General features: G+C 38.4%; 1 protein-coding gene across 2 annotated transcripts in view; it reads right to left on the reverse strand.

Annotated features, from left to right (window-relative positions):
• Nucleotides 1–243: 243 nt before the first annotated feature.
• CDADC1 (cytidine and dCMP deaminase domain containing 1) overlaps nucleotides 244–24,853 on the reverse strand; it is a 45,186-nt gene continuing 20,576 nt past the window's right edge. Inside the window, exons 4-10 of one of the 2 annotated variants that reach the window (XM_036744302.1) lie at nucleotides 24,503–24,680; nucleotides 20,637–21,215; nucleotides 16,053–16,102; nucleotides 12,160–12,329; nucleotides 10,207–10,396; nucleotides 7,219–7,279; nucleotides 244–5,718 (exon numbers count right to left, since the gene is read on the reverse strand). In XM_036744302.1, coding sequence (XP_036600197.1) covers nucleotides 5,645–5,718; nucleotides 7,219–7,279; nucleotides 10,207–10,396; nucleotides 12,160–12,329; nucleotides 16,053–16,102; nucleotides 20,637–21,215; nucleotides 24,503–24,680 — 1,302 coding nt within the window. In that variant the 3' untranslated portion in view covers nucleotides 244–5,644. Of the gene's footprint in view, nucleotides 5,719–7,218; nucleotides 7,280–7,805; nucleotides 8,109–10,206; nucleotides 10,397–12,159; nucleotides 12,330–16,052; nucleotides 16,103–20,636; nucleotides 21,216–24,502; nucleotides 24,681–24,853 lie in introns of those variants that run through there. The other variant, XM_036744301.1, reaches the window with a different exon arrangement.

Consider the following 24,853-nt stretch of genomic DNA (forward strand, 5'->3'; position numbering starts at 1 on the left):
CTGTGCCTATGCTTTGCAGACCTTAAAGTGTAAGGAGAGTACCTCTGGGAATCTCAACTCTTCACTGTACTATCTGGATGCAAGCAGCTCTTGTTTCCTCATTAGAAACTTGAAGAAATTGGATGGCAACCTCTAAGGTCCCTTCCAGGACTAAATCAATGACTCTATTATTGATTTATACTTTGGGGAAAGAATTTTCATCATGAAAGAAGTTAAAAGGCACAATGACTTGAGACCTCAAACTATTGTAAATGACAATTAGCAGAAAATTGCAATGGAGCCTAAAACTCTCAACCTTTTACTAACCACCATTATCACAAGACAGACAAGGATGAATATCAATTTAAATACAGATAGAAGCTGAAATTCTTCTTCCTTATATGAACATCATATGACCATTTGTTTTTATATAAACATTGAAATTTGTTATTTCCCTTGAGAGTTAAAATTATACGAGACTGAACCTTCAGAAAAGATAAAACAATTCCATCCCCTACACATGATGAGATTCAATGTAAAAGGAAAGTTTGCTATTTGTCTCTTAGCATTTTATGATCTGGTCAAAAATACCCGTAAGGAAAGCCACCTCAACACGAGCCATTTCTCAGCCAAAGCTAGAGAACAGCCAATGTCAACACTTTGGAATGTTGCTAAAGAATTAAACTAATTCTAGTGGCAATGGTGATATAACACACACACACACAGCAGGGAAACACCCCAATTTTAAAGTCCTTTTTAAAAAAAGCCACAATTGTAGAGTCAGAATGAGGATTAGCCATTCTGGTGTAAACTTATTCCAACCTATCAAGTGTTCATAATTTCATCCCCATCCCATATGGAAGACCTACATGCATCTCTGTAACATCCACCCCCAGGGAGCACAAAAACATTATGGTGCAGTGGTTGCCTAGTCAAAAACATGGTAGTTTGTTTTGTTTTGTTTTTAAAGAAATGATTTAAAAAAATAATTATGGTGGTAGAAAATAATCTCCATTTAAAATAAAATTTACATAAGAACTAAAACATAGGGCTTTAATGTATCTAATACCACCAAAAAGCATTTATTGAGGGTCCACTGTGTGCAAGGGATAGAATGAGAACAACCTGAAGGCTGTGGCTAATTCACTTTAAATGGGATTTCAGAAGAACCCAGAAACAACCTTTGTGATCAGCAATTGCAGTGTGGCTGAATATATTTATCTCTATTTAATGATACTATTGTCCCATAAAAAAACATGCCTGAAGAGCATAAAAAAAGAAGACATACAAAGTGGGGAAAGTAGAAATAGAAGTACATTCATATGAACTCTGGCTGAATAAAAAAACAACAAAACAAGGGCAACAAACCTTTTAAGTTCACATATGGAAAAGAAATTTCAGATCAGATCAAAGTATTATTTTGTTTAAATTCGTAAGAAGTATTTTTAAATTTTTCAACCGAAGTGTTTAGATTTCATTTTATTCTTTCTGATCTTAGTTTATGTTGTTGAGAGTCCTAAGTTTGTAATAAAATTATTTTAGAAAAAAAGGATACAAGGAATTTTTTATGAGAAACTCAGCACCAGCTCTCTCCCCAGAGATTTCTGCGCATGAGTTAGATACTTATTTTTGATTTTTAAAATACTCTTTCATTGCACAGACATTTGAAAAGTTGATTAAATGATTTAGAAAAAAAATCTGAAAATGATTCATAAAAATGTTCATAAAAAACTAAGTTATGAATGGAGAGTGAGGTATTGGTTTTGAAAGTGTGCAAATCAAGGAAGTGTTTGGCAGCATTAATTTTGCCCCCTTCCAAAAATGATAATATAACTAGCCCATTAAAAAAGTTGGTGATTCCCTCCATTTTGAAAAGTTGAAGCATGAACACATGTAGCTTTCTTGGTCCCCTTCACCTCATCCTCACATAAAATTTTCTTTTTCTCTAAAGGCATTTGAAAATGATAAAAAAAAATTAGAGGGATTATCTTAAGATGCTACGTGATTTTGACTCCTTTACTTTTTGGGACTAAATAAGATACCCCCCGCCAAAATGTACATTATATTTTCATCCCTTAATTCTAACAGCTTTTCTTTTTCAGAAAATGTAGCAGCTGTTAATAACCAAAGTATGTATACATTTTGGGGGACACTATGTATTTGACACAGAAGTATTAACCGAACATGATGACAATAATTTTATGAAACTGGATATTCAAGTTACACAGTTTAAAGCAGACCCCTTTAAACTTGAACTTGCTGGTGATGCTTAAATGGGACAGTCGGGAAAAAGTACACAGGAACAATGCCACAATTCCAAAGAACTTCAACATTACATCAAGACATTAAGAGTATGGATTCCCTTAAAGTTTACATAGTGACTTTAAAAAGAAAACAAACATCTGCCGGAGATCCATGTGTACATATAATCTCTCTGAGCTTCTGGCAAACTGAAGTTTATCTGGTACTGAAAGTTTAATAACACTCATTTTTATGTTTTAAGCACCCTGTTATATGCTTAATGGAGGAGGAATAGCTACCATGTGTATAGTGGTTAGTTGGGTAGGATGCCTGCCCATAGGGCCCAGGAGCTATTTATTTAGGAGAAAGCAGGAAAGGTTAGTGATCTTAGTAGAAAAATGTTTGCTCTAAGAGGCAAGGCAGATTATTGCGCTTACCAACATGTCTACATACCTCCTGAGTTAGAAATGTGACTTCAAAACAGGTGGCATTTAGTTGTGACCCCAACACCAACTTGACCTACATTAACAGGCATAAAATACTAGTGACTCTAGTTTTGAAAAATTCATTGCCTGAAAATTCTTTAGCAGTCCTTCCTATAGTTAATGGATATGTTAGAGTGAGTGTCAGTAGCCAAAAGAACTGTTACTAGAACTGTGGAATATAGTTTCTGTGTTGATTAAAATATGTATTTGCTTGTACCCAGATTTCTTTTAGGCCCATACCCTTTGAGGATGATGCTCTGGAGATCAATTACTGTGCTCTGTCTGCAAGACTGACCTGGACTGATTAATGCACGATTATTTCCTATAGCCTTATATGCCTTTGGTCTGTGAGTCTGAGCTAATTTACCTAGCATTTATAATCCAAACTTAAACCTGATACAAATCAAGTACGACCATCCTAGGACAAGAATGACTGAATTTCTGATGCCACACCCAGATGGAATTTTGAGCAGTTCTTAGCTTAAAACCCATGCTCATTTAACAGTGTATAGGCCACTCTGAACACAGAATAAATTCTATCTGCTGGCATTCTATTTCTCAATATGAAACAAGAAAAGGTAACAGACATCTTATATTCTCCAGTAAAAAAAAAAGCATCTGAGAAAGAAAACCTCCAGACCAAGGCAACAGCTCCAGAAGGGCTACAATGAAATTACATACATAATCCAATTTATTCAACAGTGTCCATGTGGTAGGAAAAAACCATGGAGCCTGGGTCTTTGGCATTTGGCTGAGGAATGGAGAGGGGCAAACAGGAAGAGATTCCTCCAGTATTATGTGTCCTCATTTTAGTCATTACGAAAATCAGGGGATTTAAAGAATAAAGGAGAAATTCTCATCTCCTACTGTGTTGCAAAGAAGAAAACCTCCAGCAAAGTCTGTCGGGTAAATAAATCTCCACTGCTGCTAGTATACAAGGCAGCAGTTTCAACTTCTGTCACCAATTAGAACTTAGCTTACTTCTATCTCGTTCCTTTTTTAAAAGTCTGCTTAAAGCCTCGATGAAATTAATTTACCAAATAATTTATTTCCTAGGTAAACATTTTTTTTCTGGATAAAACAACCTACAAGTAAGTAATATTGAACCTGAAAGCCTACCAGATAGAGAAAGCAAAAGAGAAACCTTTTAAGCATGTAACTACGTCTTTAAACTGTAAGCTAAACTTAATGGTGATCGCAAACACCATTTAGGTGCTCCATTGTGTTATGGCAACTAGCCATTTCTAATTGATGTTCCAAAGAAATTTCACTTAGAACTTTTGCCACTTTGTCATAAGTTTTTGCATCTGAACCAAATCTGCCCCTGCCAGGTCTAGGACAAAGCTGGGCATCCAGATACATATTCACTCCATAAATGCTAGCTGGCTGGTTGATATTCTGCTAGAAGGCTCACTACTACAAAATAACTCAAGTCCAGTCCCACATAGCTGCATATGAAAAATATAGATTGAGCAAACTAAAGTTACTTTTGTGTATATTGAACATTTTAGTATGTATGGATCTTGCTCAGAAAACAGCTTAGTTTTCTTTAAAACCCCTCTTTTAAGATTGGATAATCAATGTAATTTTTCACATGTGTGCTTTGTTTCCTCCACTATCTCCTCTTTCTTCCTCATCTCTGTATTTGCCTGAATATATTATCCCCAAGCAAATAGCAGAGATTGGCTGAAAATTGGGCAGGTGGAAAGGCAAGCCTAGAAAAGTCATGTGCTACTATGGAGAGAAAGAAGACAGAACTGGAGGCAAGACGAGCAACTCCAATGGCACAAGGCAGCAGGCAGCCCTTCACAGTATCAGCCGGTGGACATTCCTTCCTCAGTCCTGGAAAAATGCAGAAAAGGACCCAGATTATCCCACCATTATTCACGTGTGGGCCAACACGAAAGCTCATCATTCTCTCTCTCAAAAGGGAATTTTCTAGAAATTATTCAGCAAAAAAAAAAAGGGAAGGAGAGCAGTCAGAAATGGAACTTAAACTCCATGTAATGTTTGCTGTTAAGATTGTTCAAGCTCGATGTCAGCGAATGTTGCTTTTTTTCAATGCCTTCTTTTTTCACTTCGAAGCCATGAGATTCTCAATATCATTTATAAGGAACAATAAAGAACAGGATAAGTGATTCTAAAGTGCTCATTAGAATTTACCACACTAAAATATTTTATTGTTAAAATTATCCTCAAATTTGAGGAATATTTTCGACTGAGTGTCCATTTAAGAGATAATGTCAATGAACAAGAATGTTGTCATGGAATAATATTTTCTTCCTGCTGCCATCATAATTCAGTGATAATTCATTCAAGTCAATCTGACTTGTATTTAATCAAAGGATTTGGGGATAATTAATGACCATTTTAGAAACTAACTTTCAAAATGGAGATCATGGTCTATCAGAAATTACCTTACTTTCTAATAATCAATTAAAATGGTGCAGATACTATTGATTGGTAAACCCTGGCCACAAACCTGGCCTTTAGGGAGTGCACCGACTCTTACAGGTCATGAGGTTGCCAGTTATTTCTTTATGGCAGTTAACTACAAAACAATCTCATGGTCTGAAAGAATACCTACCCTTCAAATGGGTAGCTTACTGACTTCTAGGATCTGGCCCAGGATAACTAGCTGATCTAAACTCCACATCAACAGAAATCAGCCACCCAACAGTCTTATTCATTGTTGATACCTCATTTAGTGTAATAAAAAAAAAACTACTGTATGCTAGAAAACACACAAGGAAATCTAAAATGAAAATATTCTCATTAACATTATTCACATCCCAGCAATAAATTAACTTCCTTAAAAATACTTGTCAATTATTCCCTAAATTCCATCCTTATTTGCAAAGGCAACAAGGATGAATTTAAAAAGTGCAATAAAAATCCTCTCGGCCTCCTCTCTGATTCAGGCTGGACTTTCTTTTCTTTTAGTGGTTTCCAAGACATAACTTCTTGTTTTGGTGACGTTCTTCATCCATTAACTTAGGCCTCAAGACACCATCTGAAACACAGGAAGAAAACGTCTTTAAACAGAGAAATTGGATTAAAACAGTAATACTGGAAGACCAAGGTACTACTGAGTTAAAATACAATTAAAAAAAATTTGTTTACACTGAGTTATTGAAGTAGAAATTCTAGTGACCAGTCAGTTTGTAGGGCAGCAGGATGAATCCTGTTAAACAAACCCACTTTGACCTTTCCAGATCTGGATTAACATTCAGACTTAATACACTTCATGCATGCACCAGTGCAAAATGCACTGATCTCAGGGAATCCAAATTAAACTTGCAACTTTGTGAGTTAAGGTTTCTATTTCAATTGAAAAATGTATTTGCCTAAAACTTGAAAAATACTAAAAGGCTAGAATTACATTTTTAGTGAAGTTTACTCTTTATATAAAGTAGATTTTACCGAATTCTTCTCAAATGCATTATTAATGGCAGGATGAGTTTGATTTATAGTTACTAATTACCGAATAAACATCACTTTGTTGCAACAGAAATTTATATTTAATTACACCAAAGGTTCTTAACCCCTTTGACAGACTGGCGGACACTACAGAGCTCTTCTCGGAATAATGGTTTCAAATTCTTAATCGAAGGAAATGCTAAATTTCAATTAAGAGTTTAGTGAAAGTAAAGACATGATTTTTTTCCCATCCAAGTATAGAGACCCCCTGAAATCTGTACACTGATCCTGGGGGTTGAGAATCCTTGTGGCCAACCAAAAGGTCCACATAACTCAAATTTTTGTAGAATTATACAATAATCGAGGTTCTCATTAGGAGTTCAGAAAGCCACAGAATGTCAGAACTGTAAGGAACTGTGCATATTATCTAATTTAACTCCTTCAGTTCACAGATGAGTAAACAGGTCCAGTAAGTTTGAGTGAATTGATCAAAGTCGCACAATCATCAGACTTGGGGTGTGAACTCAGGTTTTTTAACTCCTTTTTTTATTCTTTTCCCACCATTTAAGGATGTCTTCTTAAGCCCTGGTGTACCTTTTGAATCCAAGATTAAATTAAGTTCAGTATAACTATAGTGTTAGTTGTACTGAATCGTATTTGAATTCTTTTAAAATTGCAAAGGCAGGTAGGAAACAGAATAACTTTCAGTCAATCAGAATCTTTCTCTCCCTTCCTCCATCATTCTGGATAAATGAAACGTATCCTGTTAAAAATGTATACATTTCCATCATTTGGTTCTATGAAGTGACTTTCTTATCCTCTATATTAACTCAAAAAGCTGATTTTGATATTGGATACTACTTTATTTATTTGTGTTTTAATAATTGGTTGGACCTAAAAGTATAGATTTGACTTATAAATTTGGATTACCTAACTCCATGCACAAACCTTTCTCCATCAAATCAATCATTTATATGGCAAATGTCTACTTAGGAAAGAGAAAATATTCTATAATATCTCTAAGATAAATTTGTTTCCCAAATTTATGCATCGTTGAACTTAATGACAGGTGACTTGCCAGTACAATACTTACTCTCTACGGTTTCAGACTCATTTAGTCCCAGAATATGAGCTTCTGCTGGATTCAGCTGCCACTGTAAAAGGCACAAACATTTCATTTATATAAAAAATACAACAGCACTGCAAACTCCATATTTTTAAAACAATGAAAAAACAAGAAAAGGGGGGCTGGTGTACCCCCAAAGCATCTTCATCATAGCTGTGCATCACTGAGTGCTTTATTATTGTCTTCTAGGAACAACTAAAAGGGCCCCTGGAGATCATTGAATAAGCCCGCTTATTTTACAGGTAAGGAAACAGGCCCAGAGGAGTGGAAGGACTTGCCCAGTGAAAATAAAAGGGCCTTTGAGGGGTTCCTGGGCAGAGGAGGAGGTTGGGCAAAGAGGAAAGGAGAAAGTTCCCTTTCCAAGAAATGGCTGTCCCCACGAGCCTGCCTCAGAACTGCCCTCCCCTTCTCCCTGGCTTGAAATTCTCATCTTCAGAGTCACTAAGGGGCCAGATAAAGACTCGAGCAATGAATTCAGAAACCTACAATTCAAATGCACATTTCCTGGGAGCCAGTCATAAGCATTAGTTTATCCCATAAGGGAGCTGGTATTTTGGGCCTGGACAGATAGAGACACAAGACAGATACATTTCAATGAAGGGCACAGGGGAGCAATAAGCGAGGAGTAGAGGGTGGGCTCGGGTGATCAACTGCCTGTGGGAACAGCGGGGAGAACAGGGACATCTGTGAGGCCAAGGAGAAGGTCAGACAGAAACTGTACCTACTTTACAACCTGTGCCCAGGGCCTGCACTGGCGTAGAGGCACCACCTCTTCTCACCTCCCCGACCTTCTCACTACTCAAAACAAAGAAAGCATCGAGCTCCCAAGGGTCCCACAGAAACAGATGTGGTAAGGCCTAGAAAGAGAACCTCCTCAGGGCACAGTGACTGCCCCAACACTTTCTGAAAACATTCACAGGGGGATGCTGTTTAACTGCTTTCCCATTTTACAGTAATTTAAAAAAACAAACAAACAACAGACTCCTCATCTAACTTAGTTTCAGAGTCACACTTACTTCTCGTACTCTAACGTAAAGGGAAGGGAATAAGCATTTGTGTAGTGCCTATTACTTACCAGGAGCTTTTTTACAATTATTATCTCACTGGATCCTCACAACAACCCTGGGAGGTGGGTGCTGTTACGCCTATTTTACAGATGAGAAAACTGAGGTAGGGGTGAAGCGACTTGCCCAGAGTCACACAACTAGTCAATGTCTAAGGCTGGATTTGAACTGAGGTTTTCCTGATTCCAGGCTCAGCAATCTGTGCCCTGTGGCACCAGGTACTTTGGTTTTCTAATGAAGATGGAATTAAGAAAAATGAAAATTTGTTTCTATGTGGGTCACTTAAAAGCAGTCTGGTAAATGGCCACCAGTTTACTTTATAAAATCAATACTTAGACAGAGCTTCCCAGTTCTTGGTTTGGCAATATTCCAGAGCAGAACCAATTATCTCCCAACGACATGGTGAAAAATAATCAAAATAAAAGTAATGTCAATTCATTGTAATGTTTAAAAGCATTCAACTGTCATGTATCTTTGTAATACGTTTTTGCTGAATTGATTCAAACAAAGAGCCCTAGCATGACTACTCCAAGGATGTGTGGCCCCATCTGAGGACTGGCACACAGTTGCTGGCCAGAGTCCTGGAAAACACAGGCTGGCCAGATGGGAAGGCAAGAGGGTGAGCTAAACATGTACACACAGTGATCCACTGAGAAGGGCTCACTATAGGCCAGCAACCCAAATGATTTGACACAAATTATCACTAGAGATAAAAAGGTCAAAAGTGGCAAACTTTGAGGTTTGTCTTCGATGGTCACTTGTGGCCAACAGAGGTTCTGAACTCTGCTCATGTCAACAGCTGTAGATAGAATGACATCACAGTCCATACTTGCTCAAGGAGCCTGCGTCAGACTCTGGGAGCAGAGGTTAGCCCACTAGCAACACCAGCTGCTGCCCTCAGTGTCTAAGGATATAGAGCAGCCACTGAGGGAAAGGCTATGAGGCTGACTCTGGGTATCAGGCATTTGGCCTAGCCAAGTTTACGGGGGCAGGGAAGCGGAGGCTCTGTTATATTCCCCAAAAGAGCATAGGAGAAGCTGAGGCCAGTATCTGTTTAGATGAGGGAGAATGTTAACCTGACTGGGCTGGTAATTCCAATGCTCTAGCTGCAGTACAGACATTCCTACATATTTATTATCTTTATTCTGCCATAGGAACAAGGATTTTTAGGCACCCAGACAATCTTAAATAAATCTATCTGAGCCGTAGTGATGCTGAAAAATCATTACAATTAAAATAGACAGACAATCAGTAAGAAAGTTTTTTTTTTAATTTATATTGAAAGCTGATTTTCACGAAGCAGTTTTATGAGGTGGATGATACAGTAGATGGAAATTCTCAAGAAGAATTTTTGGGGCTTTTGATATGAACTGCATTGATTCTTTGCTGGATTTTTTTATTAAAACAACAACAACAAACCCCCAAACCTAAGGGTGTCTAGATAATTACATTTATTTTCTTAAGGTAAATTTCCTTTTTTAGGAATTTGAGAAAGAAATAAGAGATGTTCCTTTAGTAATTAGTTTTGAAGAACGGAAGAATAAAAGATTAAAAACAATAATGTCTGTGTATACATGAGGAAGACATTTGTCTGAAGTAGAATCACCCTCAGACAAAAGGTCTAACTGAGGCCAAGTGGCACAGGGAATGTGTTGGGGGGTGGGGTTGGGGGGAGGGGTATTTGGGTAAGGCAGCACAGCAAGTTCTATACATGCAGATGTTTTCAAGTCCAATGGTCATAATTTGAGTGTCACTGTCAGAAATCAAACCAATTGCCAGTTTCCATAGATGCTAAAATAATTGGGAAGTCCTGTTTTCCAATATGCAGGGGATATCTATCGTAACCATACAAAGGGAAGGACACTGTTGAAAAACACTCTTATCTACTTACTGTAAACTTGCTGACACCCTCAAGTTCCTCGAACCTCATGTAAGAGATGTCTGCCTTCTTTTTTCCAACATCTACATCTCCTGCATAGATTTGTTTGATGCCTGCACCTTTAATTAAAGGCACACACTCATCACACGGGCACTTAGTCACAAAAATCATACTTCTTTCTTCTGGCTTTATTTCTTGACACCTACAAATAATGAGAAAAACTTAGGAAGGCGTTAAGCTACTGTTTTTAAAGAAAACTTTAAATACTCTGAGAAGAGACAAAAACTGATTTGCTTAAAACTATACCATAGCAATTAAAAAATAGTAATTAATCTTACTAGTGGTGAAAAAGCACATTTGATTTAAGCACATCCACAAAAATTAGCTAAGATTTTAAGAGACTGGTATGGTTTGGTACAAATTCTGATTATGCAAAAGACAAAAAAAAATGGCAGATATAAAAAGAATTGAAAAGGGAAAATAGTGAATTATGAGCACAGTGGGGTTACCTTTTTATGTAACGCTGCTTTGGGGGTTCAGTTCAATTCCAATATTTATTTAGGACCTAGACGATATGTAAAGAGCACTATGCTAGGTTTTATGGAAGATACATACATTAAGATTTCCTCTGTGCCTTCATGGAGTTTATATAGCTTATAGTTTCACAGAGAAAGGACTCCTACCCTCTTAAAAAGCTAAGCAAGCATCTTTTATCATGATTTTTACATTTATTGTAACCTGATTCTATCATATTACCCTTCTCCTAACAATTTACTTCACAAAAATTAAATATAACAAAACAACAGCCCCACCAAATGTCAGAGTAATGAAGTGTAAGCAAAAGAACAGATTTTACAGGCCAAGTTCTTGCACATTTTTGCATGCAAACTATGGGTTAGGAAGTAAAAACACTGAAAGGAGGCCACTCACAAGCTGCTTTTCTCTCAGAAGTCTCATTGCAGATAAGGATTTTAGTTCCAAATCCTCTTTCTTTTAAGCTACAATATTAGTACTGACAAGGAACGACAAGCCTTAGCACACTGTCTTGAAATTATTGAAAAGCATCTTATCCAGTATTGTACCAGTTAATGGTGTTAACATCATCATGCCAGATGGCGGTATGTCTGTCAGTCAGTCAGTAAGTAGATAAGCACTTATTAAACACCTACTATGTGGCAGGCATTGTGCTAGGCACTGGGGATACAAAGAGAGACAAATGATAGTCCCTGCCCTTGAGGAGCTCACCATCTGATGGTATATGACTGGTTTTCTGAACAAGACAATAGAAAACGAGATGAGCAGGACCAACTTTAAACGCTAAAACAATGGGCTCTCTGCTGCCTGTGGACCAGCCCTGATACATCTGGAAAGGTAATGAATAACCAGGAAATGAAACCCTTGGCCAAAGCCACTAGTGGAAACCAAATATTAAGTTACAGTGGAGCTGTGGCCTGCATTGGTGGAGAGAGTACCCACGATGAAGGGAATCCCTGAAGTATTAAAACAAAGTCTATATCATTTTGTAAAATGACATACTACAGATATAGGAAGCAAAGGAGATCCAATATTTAGAGGCAGTGTAGAGTGAACAAGACCTAAAAGCAAAACTTTAAGTAGTTCCAGGGTAGAGGGAAAGGGAAGGAAAGCATATTCATTTGGGCAGGGGGAGGGGATGGGAGATAGGAAATGGAGAAATATGGTTCAGATTCATTGTACTTAGCATTGCCAGGACAAAAAAAAAAATCAGAAAAGTTCTGGAAAATGCCTTAGCCAAAGAGCCCAACACGCAGGCCATTCATGAATAGCCAACTTTAGCAAAAATAATCTTCATTTTTTCCTGAAATAATGATTGTTCATTATTTAAAAAATAAAAGCTATTCAAAAATGTTTGAAAGAAAGCCACCCTCTACACCAGACTCCCACTCTTATTAAGAAATATACCCACATGCAAAAACATCCCCATACCTAAATGTCAAAGCATTCTGTTCAGCATGGACAATGTATCTGAACTTTCTTATCTCTCGGTCTTTCTGTTTGTCATCCATGTGAGGGAAGTCAGCATATTCAGATCCAACAGGAAAGGCATTATAACCACATCCTATGAAATACATGGCCCCTGTTCCATCACAGGTTTTCTGCAAATATAAGAAAACAACCAATATATTTAAAGTCATTAAGACATTTAAAAATAATTCAACCCCCAAATATCCCCAAAGTCATCATGTATTTCAAATGAGCATCTAGTATACTGCTTTGCATACAGTGGGTATACATAAATTTCCTTTCACTAAACCATCAAGAAGAAAATATGAAGCCTAATTCTTTTTGTTGAGACGTGGCCCTGCCAAAGTTATGTTCTAAGGGGAAAAAAATCACCACCAGATAATCTCATAGAGTTGGTGGATTTTACACTCATTATGTTTGGGACTGTTCCCTGTTTAAGGTGTATTTTTAGCATTCTTTATCTAAATACATTTATAAACTCCTGGAATTCATAAATTACCTATTATTCTTCTTGGTTATCCCCATATCTAGTTGTGCTTGGGATAAAAAGAAGAAACTTGATAAATGTCTGTTGATTGAATGATGTGCTGCAAGAGATATTTTATGCCGGTCGGCTAAGAAGTTGAAAAAGAACTTAAATAAGAGATCCTCTCATGAGAGGTGGACACAAGAGAGGTGGCAAAACACTTTTTCAAACAGGAAGCACATTGATGTGATTTGGAGATGTTGGCCTCAGTAAGAATGACTGGTTTTGATTAATGGAGAAAATGGGCCCCATGGATGGGAGTCTTTACTGAGCACCTCCCACATATCTGAAAAGATTCTCCTTTCCAGCTCAGAGCTTCTGGTCGCTTCTTCAGTGTTCTAGGAGCCACAACAGGAAATGATCTACCAGTCGTCAAAGCTGGTGCTTTAGTACGAGCTTATTAAGGTTTAGAAATAGGCTACCCTCTTCACCAGCTTGCATGCAGAGAAATCAATGATTCACTATGTAAAAGTCCAATCAAATGCCATTCATTCAGCAAACATCTACTGAAAGCGCACTGAGAAGACGGCTCTATGCTAGAATCCTAGACGACATACAAAGATGTGTAGCTAGATGGTGCGGTGGATCGAGTGCTGGGCCTGGAGTCAGGAAGACCTCAACTCAACTTTGTCTTTACACAGTAAGTTATTATTAATAAGTTATTAGCTATGTGATCTTGGGCAAGTCACTGTTTGCCTCAGTTTCTTCATCTGTAAAATAAGGTGGAGGATGGGGTCACAACTAAACGACCATCACACTTACTCTGTGCCAGGCACTATGCCAAGCGCTTCATAATTATTATCTCATTGATCCTCACAACCACCCTAGGAGGTAGGTGCTGTTATTATCTCCATCTCACAGATGAGGAAACTGAGGCAAACAGAGGTTAGGCGATTTGCCCAGGGTCACTCAGTTAATAAATGTCTCAGGCCACATCTGAACTCTGGTTTTCGTGACTCCAGGCCCAGGGCTCTATCCACTGTATCTCGCTGCCTCTCAATTCTAACTGCATTAGAGAAGCACAAAAGAGGAGATTAATTGTGGTAGACACACAAGGAAAGCTTCATGGTTTAAGTAATATTTGACTTCAGCATTAAAAATTTAACAGGTAAAGAGGGAGACAACATCTCAGATACAAGGAATAGCATGCGCAAAGTCATGGTGGCAACAGAAGGCAGGGTCTGTTTAGAAGTCACAGAGAAACCCAGTGTGGATAAGGTATAGTGCATAGAGGAGAGTAGTATTCCATAAGGCCTTGAACAACAGGTTAAGGAGTTTGCTCTTTACTCGGGGACAACAGGAGCCACTGAAGATTTTTGAAGAGGGGAGTGACGAGACTATAAATGTTTGTTGAAATAGTTTTTCTGACAGAAGTATGAAAGATGAATTGGAGTAGGGAGAGACTGGAGGAAGAAAAGCAGGGTAGGAGGCTACTACCATTCAATAGTTAAAGGGACAGGGAGAGTAATGAGAGCCTGTGGTGATGTAACTGGCAGGATAACGTAATGGACTAGAAAGGTTTCACAAGGAAAATTTTATACACACTGAACCTTGGACAAAACTAGGGATTCTAAGAGATGGAGAGGAGGAAAGGGAATACCTTCCAGTCATGGAGGCCCAGGTAGCCCATGCAAAGGGCATGGAAGTGAGAGGTGGAAGGCTAAGTCCAGTGCCCTCATTTCTAAAAATGTAGGATCATCACCGGCTCCAGAAACCGATCCTCTTACTTCCCTTTATGAACATAGCATTTCAACTAAACTGGCCCACTCACTGTTTTGAAAACTTAGCATTATGTCTCTGACCTCCATGCTTATTATTCATAGACTTTCTGGTTCCCCCAAGTTGTTGGTGCTTTCTCGCTCCTCAAATGATCATGTACTGTAGATACTTATCTATTTATATGTCGCACACACACCGCCCCGCCCCACTCCAAGTAAAAGGCAAGTTCTTGAGGTCATGGACTATTTTAGTATCCCTAATGCCTAGCTCTCTATGTGGTACAAAGTAGACACTCAGTGTCTACTGGATCCGAAATTGGAGGCTAAGTAATCTGCCTTACATGTGGTGGGGAGAGGGACAGTGGCTGGGAACCTCAGGACACATGGAAAGTGTTGGGACCAATCATTAGGCAGAATGAGAGAGTGAATTAATGACAGTTGAATATAAATACGAGAGATGACCAATATGAGCATTTGATACACATTATCAACATTTCGTTTATGTAATGACTACCTGGCAATTTTAACTCTCCAGAACACAGTCACAGCCCAGAAAGGCAAGAAGGGCTCCTGAGCCACCAAGATCAACGTGACCAAGTCTCAGCCCAGAAGTCCATGCTCTTAACTCAAAGGAGTTCACTTCAGGCCCTGACATACCACGTGCATCTGTTCCTATTCTAGACCCAATCCTCTTACACGTGGTTGTCTACTTTCTTAGCTCAACGCAGTCTGGAAGGGAATGCCAGCTAGCAAAGGGAAAAAAAGAAAAGCAATGACAAGTTTTCTCAAAGAGCATGACACCCTAGGATCACTGGTGAAGAGAAACCAAGCCCTACACACCTCAAAAACTCCTCAGGGAACCATATGACAGTTATCACAGCACAATAGGATACCTGATGCCTGTAATGATGATCCTGCATCATCAAGAAAAAGTCAAACTGTGACCCGTAAGAAGTAAATACACAATCCATCTCATTTTCTTTTTAGAAATTAAGCACTTTAACGAGACCAAATAAATACATTCTGAGTATAATCTGCTTTATAAAAAGATGTTTCCATATAACAATGGCCAAAATAAAAGTCTGTGGCACCTAAAAAGGTAAGGATTAGTTCATGATAGCCATCCCCAATGATGCTAACGTATTTCTCTAGAAGGGAGGTCAATGACTCACTGACTAAGATAGCAAAGACCAGAAGCAAACAGACCTACCGCAGTGAACTGAAAACTCAATTAAATTCAATGAATATTTGTTAAGTACCTTTCCTTGTGTGCAGGACATGACGCTAGAGATGAAACAGTGAAACAGAGCCTTAACTCTTAAAGACTATAAAATATGGTAGGGCCCAAACGAAAACTAGACCAGTAATCCTAGAGCCGCTCAGTCTGCCATGCCTAAATGTTTGTCATAACAGACAGACGACAATACTGATGTGGGACTGAGACAAACGTTCAGGGACCTAACAGATCCCTACTAAGCCCACCCTAAAAAATCTAACACACCAAAATTCTAACTCAGCTCAAGCTCCATTATAGTGGATTAAGATTAGAATGAGGCAGCGAAACAGAGACTACATGGAAACAGAATTGCTAAGAGTTCTTTCATACTTACAGACTTCCCTTCTGCCCAGATCACAGCTCCAACTCCTGTTTTGTGATCCTCTGAAAAAATCAACCAAAGAAAAAAAAATAAAAATAAAAATGAAGGGTGGGTTTTAACTTAGTAGGAAATTTGAGCCACCTAGTGTTCGGAGGAAAAAGTGCTTTCTTCTAAGAAAAACTAAAATCATAACACAGCTCACACTTACACAGGGCTTTAAGTAAGCAGAACAAGTGTTATGCCCACTTTACAGATGAGGAAACTGACTTGGAAATATTCAATTACTTCCCCATCATCACATAGCTAGGAAACGTCAGATTTACAAATATTTTTACAAAGGTTTTTTTTTCTTTTATTTCAATGGGGGTGGGGCAGAAATATTTCTGTTAATTGAACTAAAATACAATATAAAGCAATTCCAAAGCCAGGGTTTAGCCACAGGTCTTCTAACTCCTAAGTCCAGAGCTCCTCCAAAAAATGCCCTACTATTGCTTTGGCACCAACAGGCCTCTTCATTGTTCCCAGAAAGGTACTGAACTGCAACTGGAAGGCCTCCAGCGTAGAAAGTCAGGTGCTGCATGCCAGTGCTTGGCTGGGACGGCTGAGCAGTCCATAAACGCCATCTCCGTGACGCACGCCCTGCTGATGCCAGAATGAATCTGCACGACAGCCAGAGACTGGGAAGGACACTGGGTTTGGAGACAGAGTCTATTTTCAAGTCCCAGCACTGCCACATGCTAGCTCTGAAACCTTGAGCCTTAATTTCCACAGCTTTAAAATGGGGGCATGTTTGCTCCCAGGACTGTTGTGAGAAACTTTCTAAAGGACTCGTGAACTAAGGGTAGAGAGGTGGAGCCATGGATAGAGTGCCAAGCCTGGAGTCAAGAATCAAATCCGGCCTCTGATACTTACTAGCTGTGTGACCCTGGGCAAGTCACTTAAGCCTGTTTGCCTTAGCTTCCTCATCTGTAAAATGATCTGGAGAAGGAAATGGTAAACCACTCCAGTATCTTTCATAAGAAAACCCCAAATGGGGTCACGGAGTCAGACATGACTAAAATGACTCAACAATGACATAACTGTTACTGCTATGAACTACTTAAGATGAGATCAGCTCAGTAGGGCCTGCGGGCAGACCATTTCATAGGGAGAACCAGGGCTAAGTGTAAGTTTTCAAAGAAACTAGCATGTCACAGTTGCTAATCTTTCCCCCCAAAGTGAGAAGATTAACTCACACAATAGCATCTAGAATAGTGGGTTTAAGATTCACATTGCTCACAGAAATCCTCAGATCTTACGTCCTGTCAGTTTGGCATACTGTAGTCATGGAAAAGACATAAAAATCTTATAGGAATACTCTTGTGGGAAAAGTGCAAGCACATGAGAAACAAATACATTTTAAAAGTGATTTAAACAGTTGCTATGAGCTTTATTAAGAAGATACTGTTCAAAACAAATCTTGCTCCTTCCCTGCCTTTCTCAGTTTACCTCAGGAAGGAACATAAACCTCAATTTGTGACCCCACATTCACTTCTGAAGCAAGTGACAGAAGTCATAAGCATAAAATATAAGACTGAAACCTCTGTTCTAAGAAACGTTATACTATGTATAATAAACAGAAATCTGAAATTAAAAAAAAATTCAAGTCCAAGTTCTACGAGTCTGCTTCTCCTCCCACTAATATAAAAGTTAGTTTTAAGCTTGGCAAGGTTAACTGTCATATTTACGTCAGAGTCATCAGTGTAAAGTATTAATGGAGCTTAAAATCTTGAAAAACATAGGTCCACTCAAAAGTTCCACAGCTATGCAACCATCCTGAGGTCTTTTTCAGCAGAATTTGGGGCTCCCCCTCTTCCCGTGGAATAAATAAATAGTATGTTGAAAGTTCAATTTCTTTAGTGTAAATACAAAGAAACCTAGTGTCATAGATATTTAACCACGGGAGTAGTTGATAATAGAATTCTTTAGATCTAAGAGAAAAAAAATCACTCTATGGACTGAATCTATATTTACATATCTATCCTATAACACACAAAGCCAATTATCAACATATGGCAGTGAAAAAAATCTCCCTAATACTTCACTTTTGTCAAAGTAGCATTTTCCACTCAGATGGAGAAATTTAGGACAGTAGGACTGTCACCCAACATTTGTTTCTTTTTTGTTTTCAAAAGCAATTTTCAACCTGCATTTTACTTTTCCTCTCAAATTCCTTGTGAGGTAGGTGCAGACCTCATCATCTAAATGCTAGCTAACTCCCATTCATATATAGCTCTTTATGGCTTGCCAAATGCCTTACAAACATTATCTCATTTTAGCCTCAAGACAACCTTGTGTGATAGGTGGTATTTCTATCCCCACTGTACACATGAGGAAACAGAGGGAGATAGAGGTTATGTGACATGCCCAAGGTCATATAGCTACAGTTTGAGACTAGATTGGAAATGAGGTCTTCCTGACTTCCAGGCCCAGAGCTTGGTGCACTATGGCGCCACCTTGATGTTACAGATCAACAAAATGGGTATGGAAAAGTTGTAGCTAGAACTCCGCTCTAGACTGCCAGCCTAGTATCCTTTTTATAATTCCAGCTTTATCACAGGCACAAAGTATTGAGTTATTCATAACCAAGTTTTCCCAAACAAGATCATACTGATAAGTGGTGTCCTGGGCTTAAGCAAACAATGTAATTATGGATTTTTCATTTGGGATCAAGTCCTTTAATTTCAATCTGATAACCATCAGAAAGAATAAGAAAAATGTCTGTCAGTTCTGGTTAAGAAGAGAATGAATTACAAAAATCTGCATTACAGGTTTTTAATAGGTATAGGGACTAGACCTGTGACATCACCAGTAGAGGGAGTTCCCAGGGTAGGGAAACAATCATGGCATATCCTCACCTTCTCTGCAGAAATAGATTCTCGTCTATCCAAGAGTTAGTGCCTGTTCTGGAAGCCTCAAAGCTATGGAAGAAATGTCTAAACATACTTTCATCTAATTCTGTAATTTTATAAAAACTGTTCCTGCTATCCTCATCCTTCTCACTGTTCTCAGGTGACAGCAGTGAGAGGTTCAAATTTATAGCGACTGAGGAAAATTCTGAGGTTTGCCCCAACAAGATTCTGAAGCACACACTCACAGAAGCTAGAAGAAACCTTGAAGATTATTCAGTCCAACCCCTTCATTTGTCAGACTGTTTCTCTTAAGATCATAGAATGTTGGCAGGGATATTTTATGGTCTGATTGTGGTTTCAAACAATTTGACTTAGAAGTCTCATCTTATAGGCTTCTGACATTAAGAACAGTGAGCAGAAAGCACCTTGGACTTAAGCTTCATTTATGGTAGAAAAAAAGGAACTAACGGCTTATCAAATCAACAATTTCTAATCAAAAGCAACAGATCACATTTGCTTTAAAATGAATAACACGAGACCAAAGAAAATGAAATGTATTCTGTTTTTACTTTCTCTAGTCAAAACTGGGACAAACTGTATTATCTGTATCCTTCACAATCATTTTGAAATAAACTGGTCACACTGACATTTTGGATGAAATAACTTTCAGATTTATTTTTAAATCTGTGCCTTCAATGACAGCTCACGTGTACACGTGCACACATTCGTATGGATGAGAAAGAGGAGAAAGCGTGCTTTAGGGTCTGCAAAGTGCCTTTCTCCTGCCCACTCTAAAAGACAGCTAATACAAGTATTATTATTCCCATCATACGGATGAGGAAATTGAGGGTCTGAGAGAGGAAGTCACTGGCCCACGAACGGACAACTACAGCGTCTAAGGGAGAATCTGCAAGTCTGGCACGCTTCCCACTCAGTGTATCAGGCTGCTCTTCAAAGTCCATCTTTACACATTATGAAAGCAGCTGTTGCTACATACACCATCTTTTTTGAAGCTCAGAAAAGGACAAATGACTCTGTTATTATATTATAACTTGTTATCCTTGGACTGTTAAAGGAAAATTATTTTGATATATGCTAACTAGAATGACATTCAATTAATTAGGTAAAGGGAAATCCATGTGGATCATAGGCACCTTTCAATGATCTACAGTTCAAAGGTGGGGGGCAGGGGAATACTTAAATAAGTTTAATACAAAACTCATATCCTACCTGATCCTCAGTTTCCTCACCTATAAAATGATAGGGTTGGACTAGATAGCTTTCAAGGTCCCTTCCAGCTCTAGACCCATGATTCTTCCTTAATGGAACCTTCCTCCAGAGCTGCTAAAATACCAAAACTGACCTCTGAATGTTGCTAACTTTCTCTCTTCTGCCTGCCCTCTGATGCAGGGACTAATAAGCAAGGAGAGGGGTCCAAGGTATTCAAAAAAATCTCCTAGATAATCACACCCTAAGTAAGTACAACTTGACTACATAAATGTGGCAAATGGATCACGAGGAATCATAACACTATTCTAACACTACTGCTGCCTAGCCAAGTGTCCCACTCATCTATGCTGCAATGAGGCAAATTATAAGTATTTAAAAGCAAACGAAACGCTAACATGAATTAGCTGAATTGCAACGATGCTTGATACAAATATACTACCAGCAAGCCCCAATTTACAAACTAAGAGCAACTCACCGGTCCGGTAGGCCAATAACCTGGCCTGTACCATGCAGTGCCTTGCAATTTCTTGTGGTAAGCTTTCATTGTGAATGTCATTAATCTGCTCTGGATTGCTACAATAAAATCCGAAGTGTTTAAAGCTGGGCACACTGGAAGCTACTGTGGCCAAAAGCAGAATAAGGTCTTTCATGTTTTGCCTTAGATTGCTAAAGTATGGATTTTCACACAGGTTCTCCAAGCCTATAGTCATCAATATTTGCTTATGCATTTCTTCATTTGAAACCAGAAATAACATTTCATATTCCTTTATTCTTTCTTGTTTACATTCAAAATAAAAGTCAGAGTTAAAGCCAGGCTGTGTTTTTGCAATTCTTTGAATAAAATCACATTTGTAGGAGGTTTCCTCTACAAACTGCACCATATAACACACCAAAGGTTGAAGCAAGACACACACATGGGCCCGACTGTTTGACTTCAATCTTTCCACTGCTTTGGCATCTAGTTTTGCATCTCCAGTACTCAGTGGATCGGAAGCTTCATTAAGCAAGCTTATTTCTGGATCAGCAGGCCAGTAGGAAATTCGGTTCACTCCAGCTGGAACACAAGATGTAAAAGATCTGAAACATCTTGAACAAATCTGAACATCATCTGAAAGACTCTGATACCTGGGATTTATATGATAAGCCCACCATCAACAAGGCTTGGATACTTTGAGACAATGGAGGTCCATCAGTGATCTGCCTGTGATGCAAACTCAGAGATAGGTGCTACTAGAAGTGGTGGCATGAGAGAGAGCTTTGAAGTCTGTGAGTTGTAGCACTGTTTACAGTACAGAAATTTCTGAACTTTGGTTTCTGGAATAGTTTACAAGATATTTAATAAATCCCTTTGTCATCTCGACTTTTTGGTTATCTCATGAATAGTAATGTCTTCTAATATTGGATGGGGAGGAATCCTACAGCTAAGCAGATGTGAGTGGGATCAGTAATCCCCAAGGTATTTTGCCCCACCAAAGTAGTTTATTCATTCAAACATTTATTAAACACCATATACAGAAAACTACGTGGGGGGATAGGAGGATGGGGAAGACAAAGCTTAGGAGAGTCAGATCATAGATTTAGTGCTGAAACAGATTATAGCACCTGACTTTATGGAGGTTAGAGTCTACAAGACTCAAAAAGTTGACTAAGAGGCAGTGTTCTACCTATGTCTGCTTCCTCTTATTCTTGACTTCTTGGACTGCAAAGGAATTATGGTGGTTTCTTCAAAGCCAATAAGGGAAATCATTCCTTTGCCTTTTACAGTAACAACCCCATTCCCAAATCAGCTCTGCTGGTAAAACCTCCAAATTAGTACCATGGCTGATGAAAACTGATACCCACGTGTTTCTTGCAACAATTATTCAAGATGAAGAAGGTAAGAAGGGAAAATCCTTTAAAAAGGCCCTTGTGCCAGTGGCAGGTGCTGTAGAGATGTTTACTTCATTATCTTAACAATAGCTAAAGATAGGGAAGCACATTAAAACCTGTATAAACCCAACTGATTATTAAAGGATTTGACCATCTGAGAGGATCAAACCAACAGGGTAAACATGATTATATACAATATGTAATGGTATATACCCAGCTTTCTTATATCAGGTTATATATAGGTCTTTTCCCCCCAACAACATTCTAAAGGAGGTCTACTGAAGACTGCTTCTAGCTTCCTCCATTCATTACCTCGCTCAACCAAATCCAGACACTTTTTAACTGAAGGAAAATTGAACATACCTTTATTTCCCCCTGCATATAAGATTATTTTTAATTCCTAATTTTTAACACAATAAACCCTAATTCTTAACAAGTCTACGGAGGCTTTCGGTGTGTTCTCCTACTAGAAGCATCCTGTTCATCTGTCTATGTACAGTAATTGGGCCTACACATAAATATTTACTGAGCTTAGGAGTGGAATGGTCATATGTAACTTTCGGATAGATAACAAAATAAGGATGGATAAAACTGGAAGAAATGAAGATAAGGAAGACAAAGAAAGAAGATACTGGGCCCAGAGAAAGAAACACTTTTCTAGATACCAATGGTACCAAGCTCCCCTGTTCATGTCTCTAAAGTCCAACTTCTAAAGAAGTACTTACAGTACTTCTAAATTTTGAGAGGCAAACATGCTGGCATTTGAAGCTAACCAATTACAGAAATTCTTCAAAGCACTCTTCCTCTGTAGTCCACTGCTTCTCTATGAAAAGAAGGGATTAGTTCGTCTTTTAATTTTGTCTCCCATTCCTAATTTTTATCAAGTGCTCTAAATTCTTCTTTTGTAGTATCTGCATTCATCTTACTTTCTATTACCACCCTATTCCAGGCACTTATCTCACACCTAGATCACTGTAACAGTGTCCATTAGGAGACCATAAATACCCCGAGCCTTCCTTCATCTACTAACCATCCTGTACAATACCATCAGATCAATCTTTCTTAAAACATCGCTCTCATCATGCTTTGTCCCTGCTCAAAAACTTTTATTGGCTCTCAATTACCAACAGCATGAATCCCTCTCCCCTCCAAGTGGTAGACCACAAGTAGTGAATCAAATTCAGAAACTAATCATGTAGATGGAACAGCACTAGCTGTCACCTTGTCAGAGTCATAACTAGTAATTCTGGAATTCAGAACAAGTAGCATTAAAGATGCCCTAAGATGCCAAAATAGAACACAAGATCTAGAGAAGAGTGCCAGGGACACAGCTCTATGGGGGATGTAGGGCTCTATGGAGCATAAACAGGCCACAGACCAGAGAGGAGTTAAGCCAGGATAAACTTAGTTGTTTCCACCAGCTGAAAGTGAATAAGTATTGGCAGCATTCTCAAAATTGTCATACTCTGGTCAACCTGCCCTAGTACTGCTCTGTACTTCATCTTCCTTCTTTAACAGCATTTTCAGTGGGAAAGGAAATCAGTCCAAAACTCATTATCATAGCTTCCCCCCTCAGTAGAAATATACCCGAAAGTCTCAGAGGAAGCCCTGTCGATGGCTCCTCACCATATACTCCTCCACCCTGGAATCCCCATGGTTCTCAATCATTGGTTCTTCCCCACTCCCAAACTCCTTCCCATGGGCCATGACCATCAACCTTAGGGCTTCTGATTAAATAAAAAATAACTACTCCCTACAAAAAGGGTTGGGGATTTCTAAGATGGAGGATAAAAATCCAAATGTGACTGGCATTCAAGCCCCTCAACAATTTGTCCTTTTTAATCTAATTCTTAATATCCAATGACACAAACACTCTAAGTCTACTCACTGACCCTTGAACAGTACTTGGTTCTTACTGCCTCTATGACTTTCCTTATGCTGTTCTGTCCTAACTAAATTGTATCTAACCCTCAAGATCCACTCCCTCCATGAAGCTCTGTCCAACCACATCAACTTATGATGACCTCTCTCTTCCTTGAAATCCTTTATTTACTATTTTACTCATCTGATTTTTGTAAATACTGCCTTGAATTTTTACTTTACATTTCATGTGTATTTTATCTCCTTGTTAAAGCCTTCTTGAAGACAAGAACAATTCTGTAAATTCCTAGAATCTACATAATTGGTAGGCATCTAATAAATATTTGTTGAAAGAATTATCTTCTTAGCTATCTACTATTAGAATAGAAAAAGATTTTTTTAGAGATTAGGACTAGACAGTATATTTCCTTCAATTTAATGCTGAGAAGACTGAGGCACAGAGGTTAAAGTGGCCTACCCAAGTTAAGACTATTAGTCAGTCACAGGTTTTAACATGTTCTCTTCTCGTAGCTAATTCCTATGGACTGTTCTCAGCTAAATTTTATTTATTCTACAATGACACCTATTTCCAATATGCATTTCTACACTTACCATTTACAATCATTTTCAAACAAGCTGAACATGGTTTTCTGGAAAAATAAAGATCACAGTTTTTCATCTTTGACCCATGTCTAATAAGAGCAATTTGCCCAGCATGTAAATCTTCACTAGAACAATGGAGACCAACAATTTTCATGTTTTTCACCACCACAAGACCAGTTTTCTTCACCTATATCAAAATACAAAATATTATTTCATTAGAGATGACACATTTAGAGAGCATACCGTAGACAACACTTGGCTTACTCTAATAAAATAAAAGGACTGGCTTCCTCATCAGAAAACAGAATGAGCAGAAACATCTTGAGGGCAGGCACTATATCATATTTATTTTTGAAACCC

The sequence above is a fragment of the Trichosurus vulpecula genome, chromosome 2 (genome assembly GCF_011100635.1).
Source record: "Trichosurus vulpecula isolate mTriVul1 chromosome 2, mTriVul1.pri, whole genome shotgun sequence".
NCBI lineage: Eukaryota > Metazoa > Chordata > Mammalia > Diprotodontia > Phalangeridae > Trichosurus > Trichosurus vulpecula.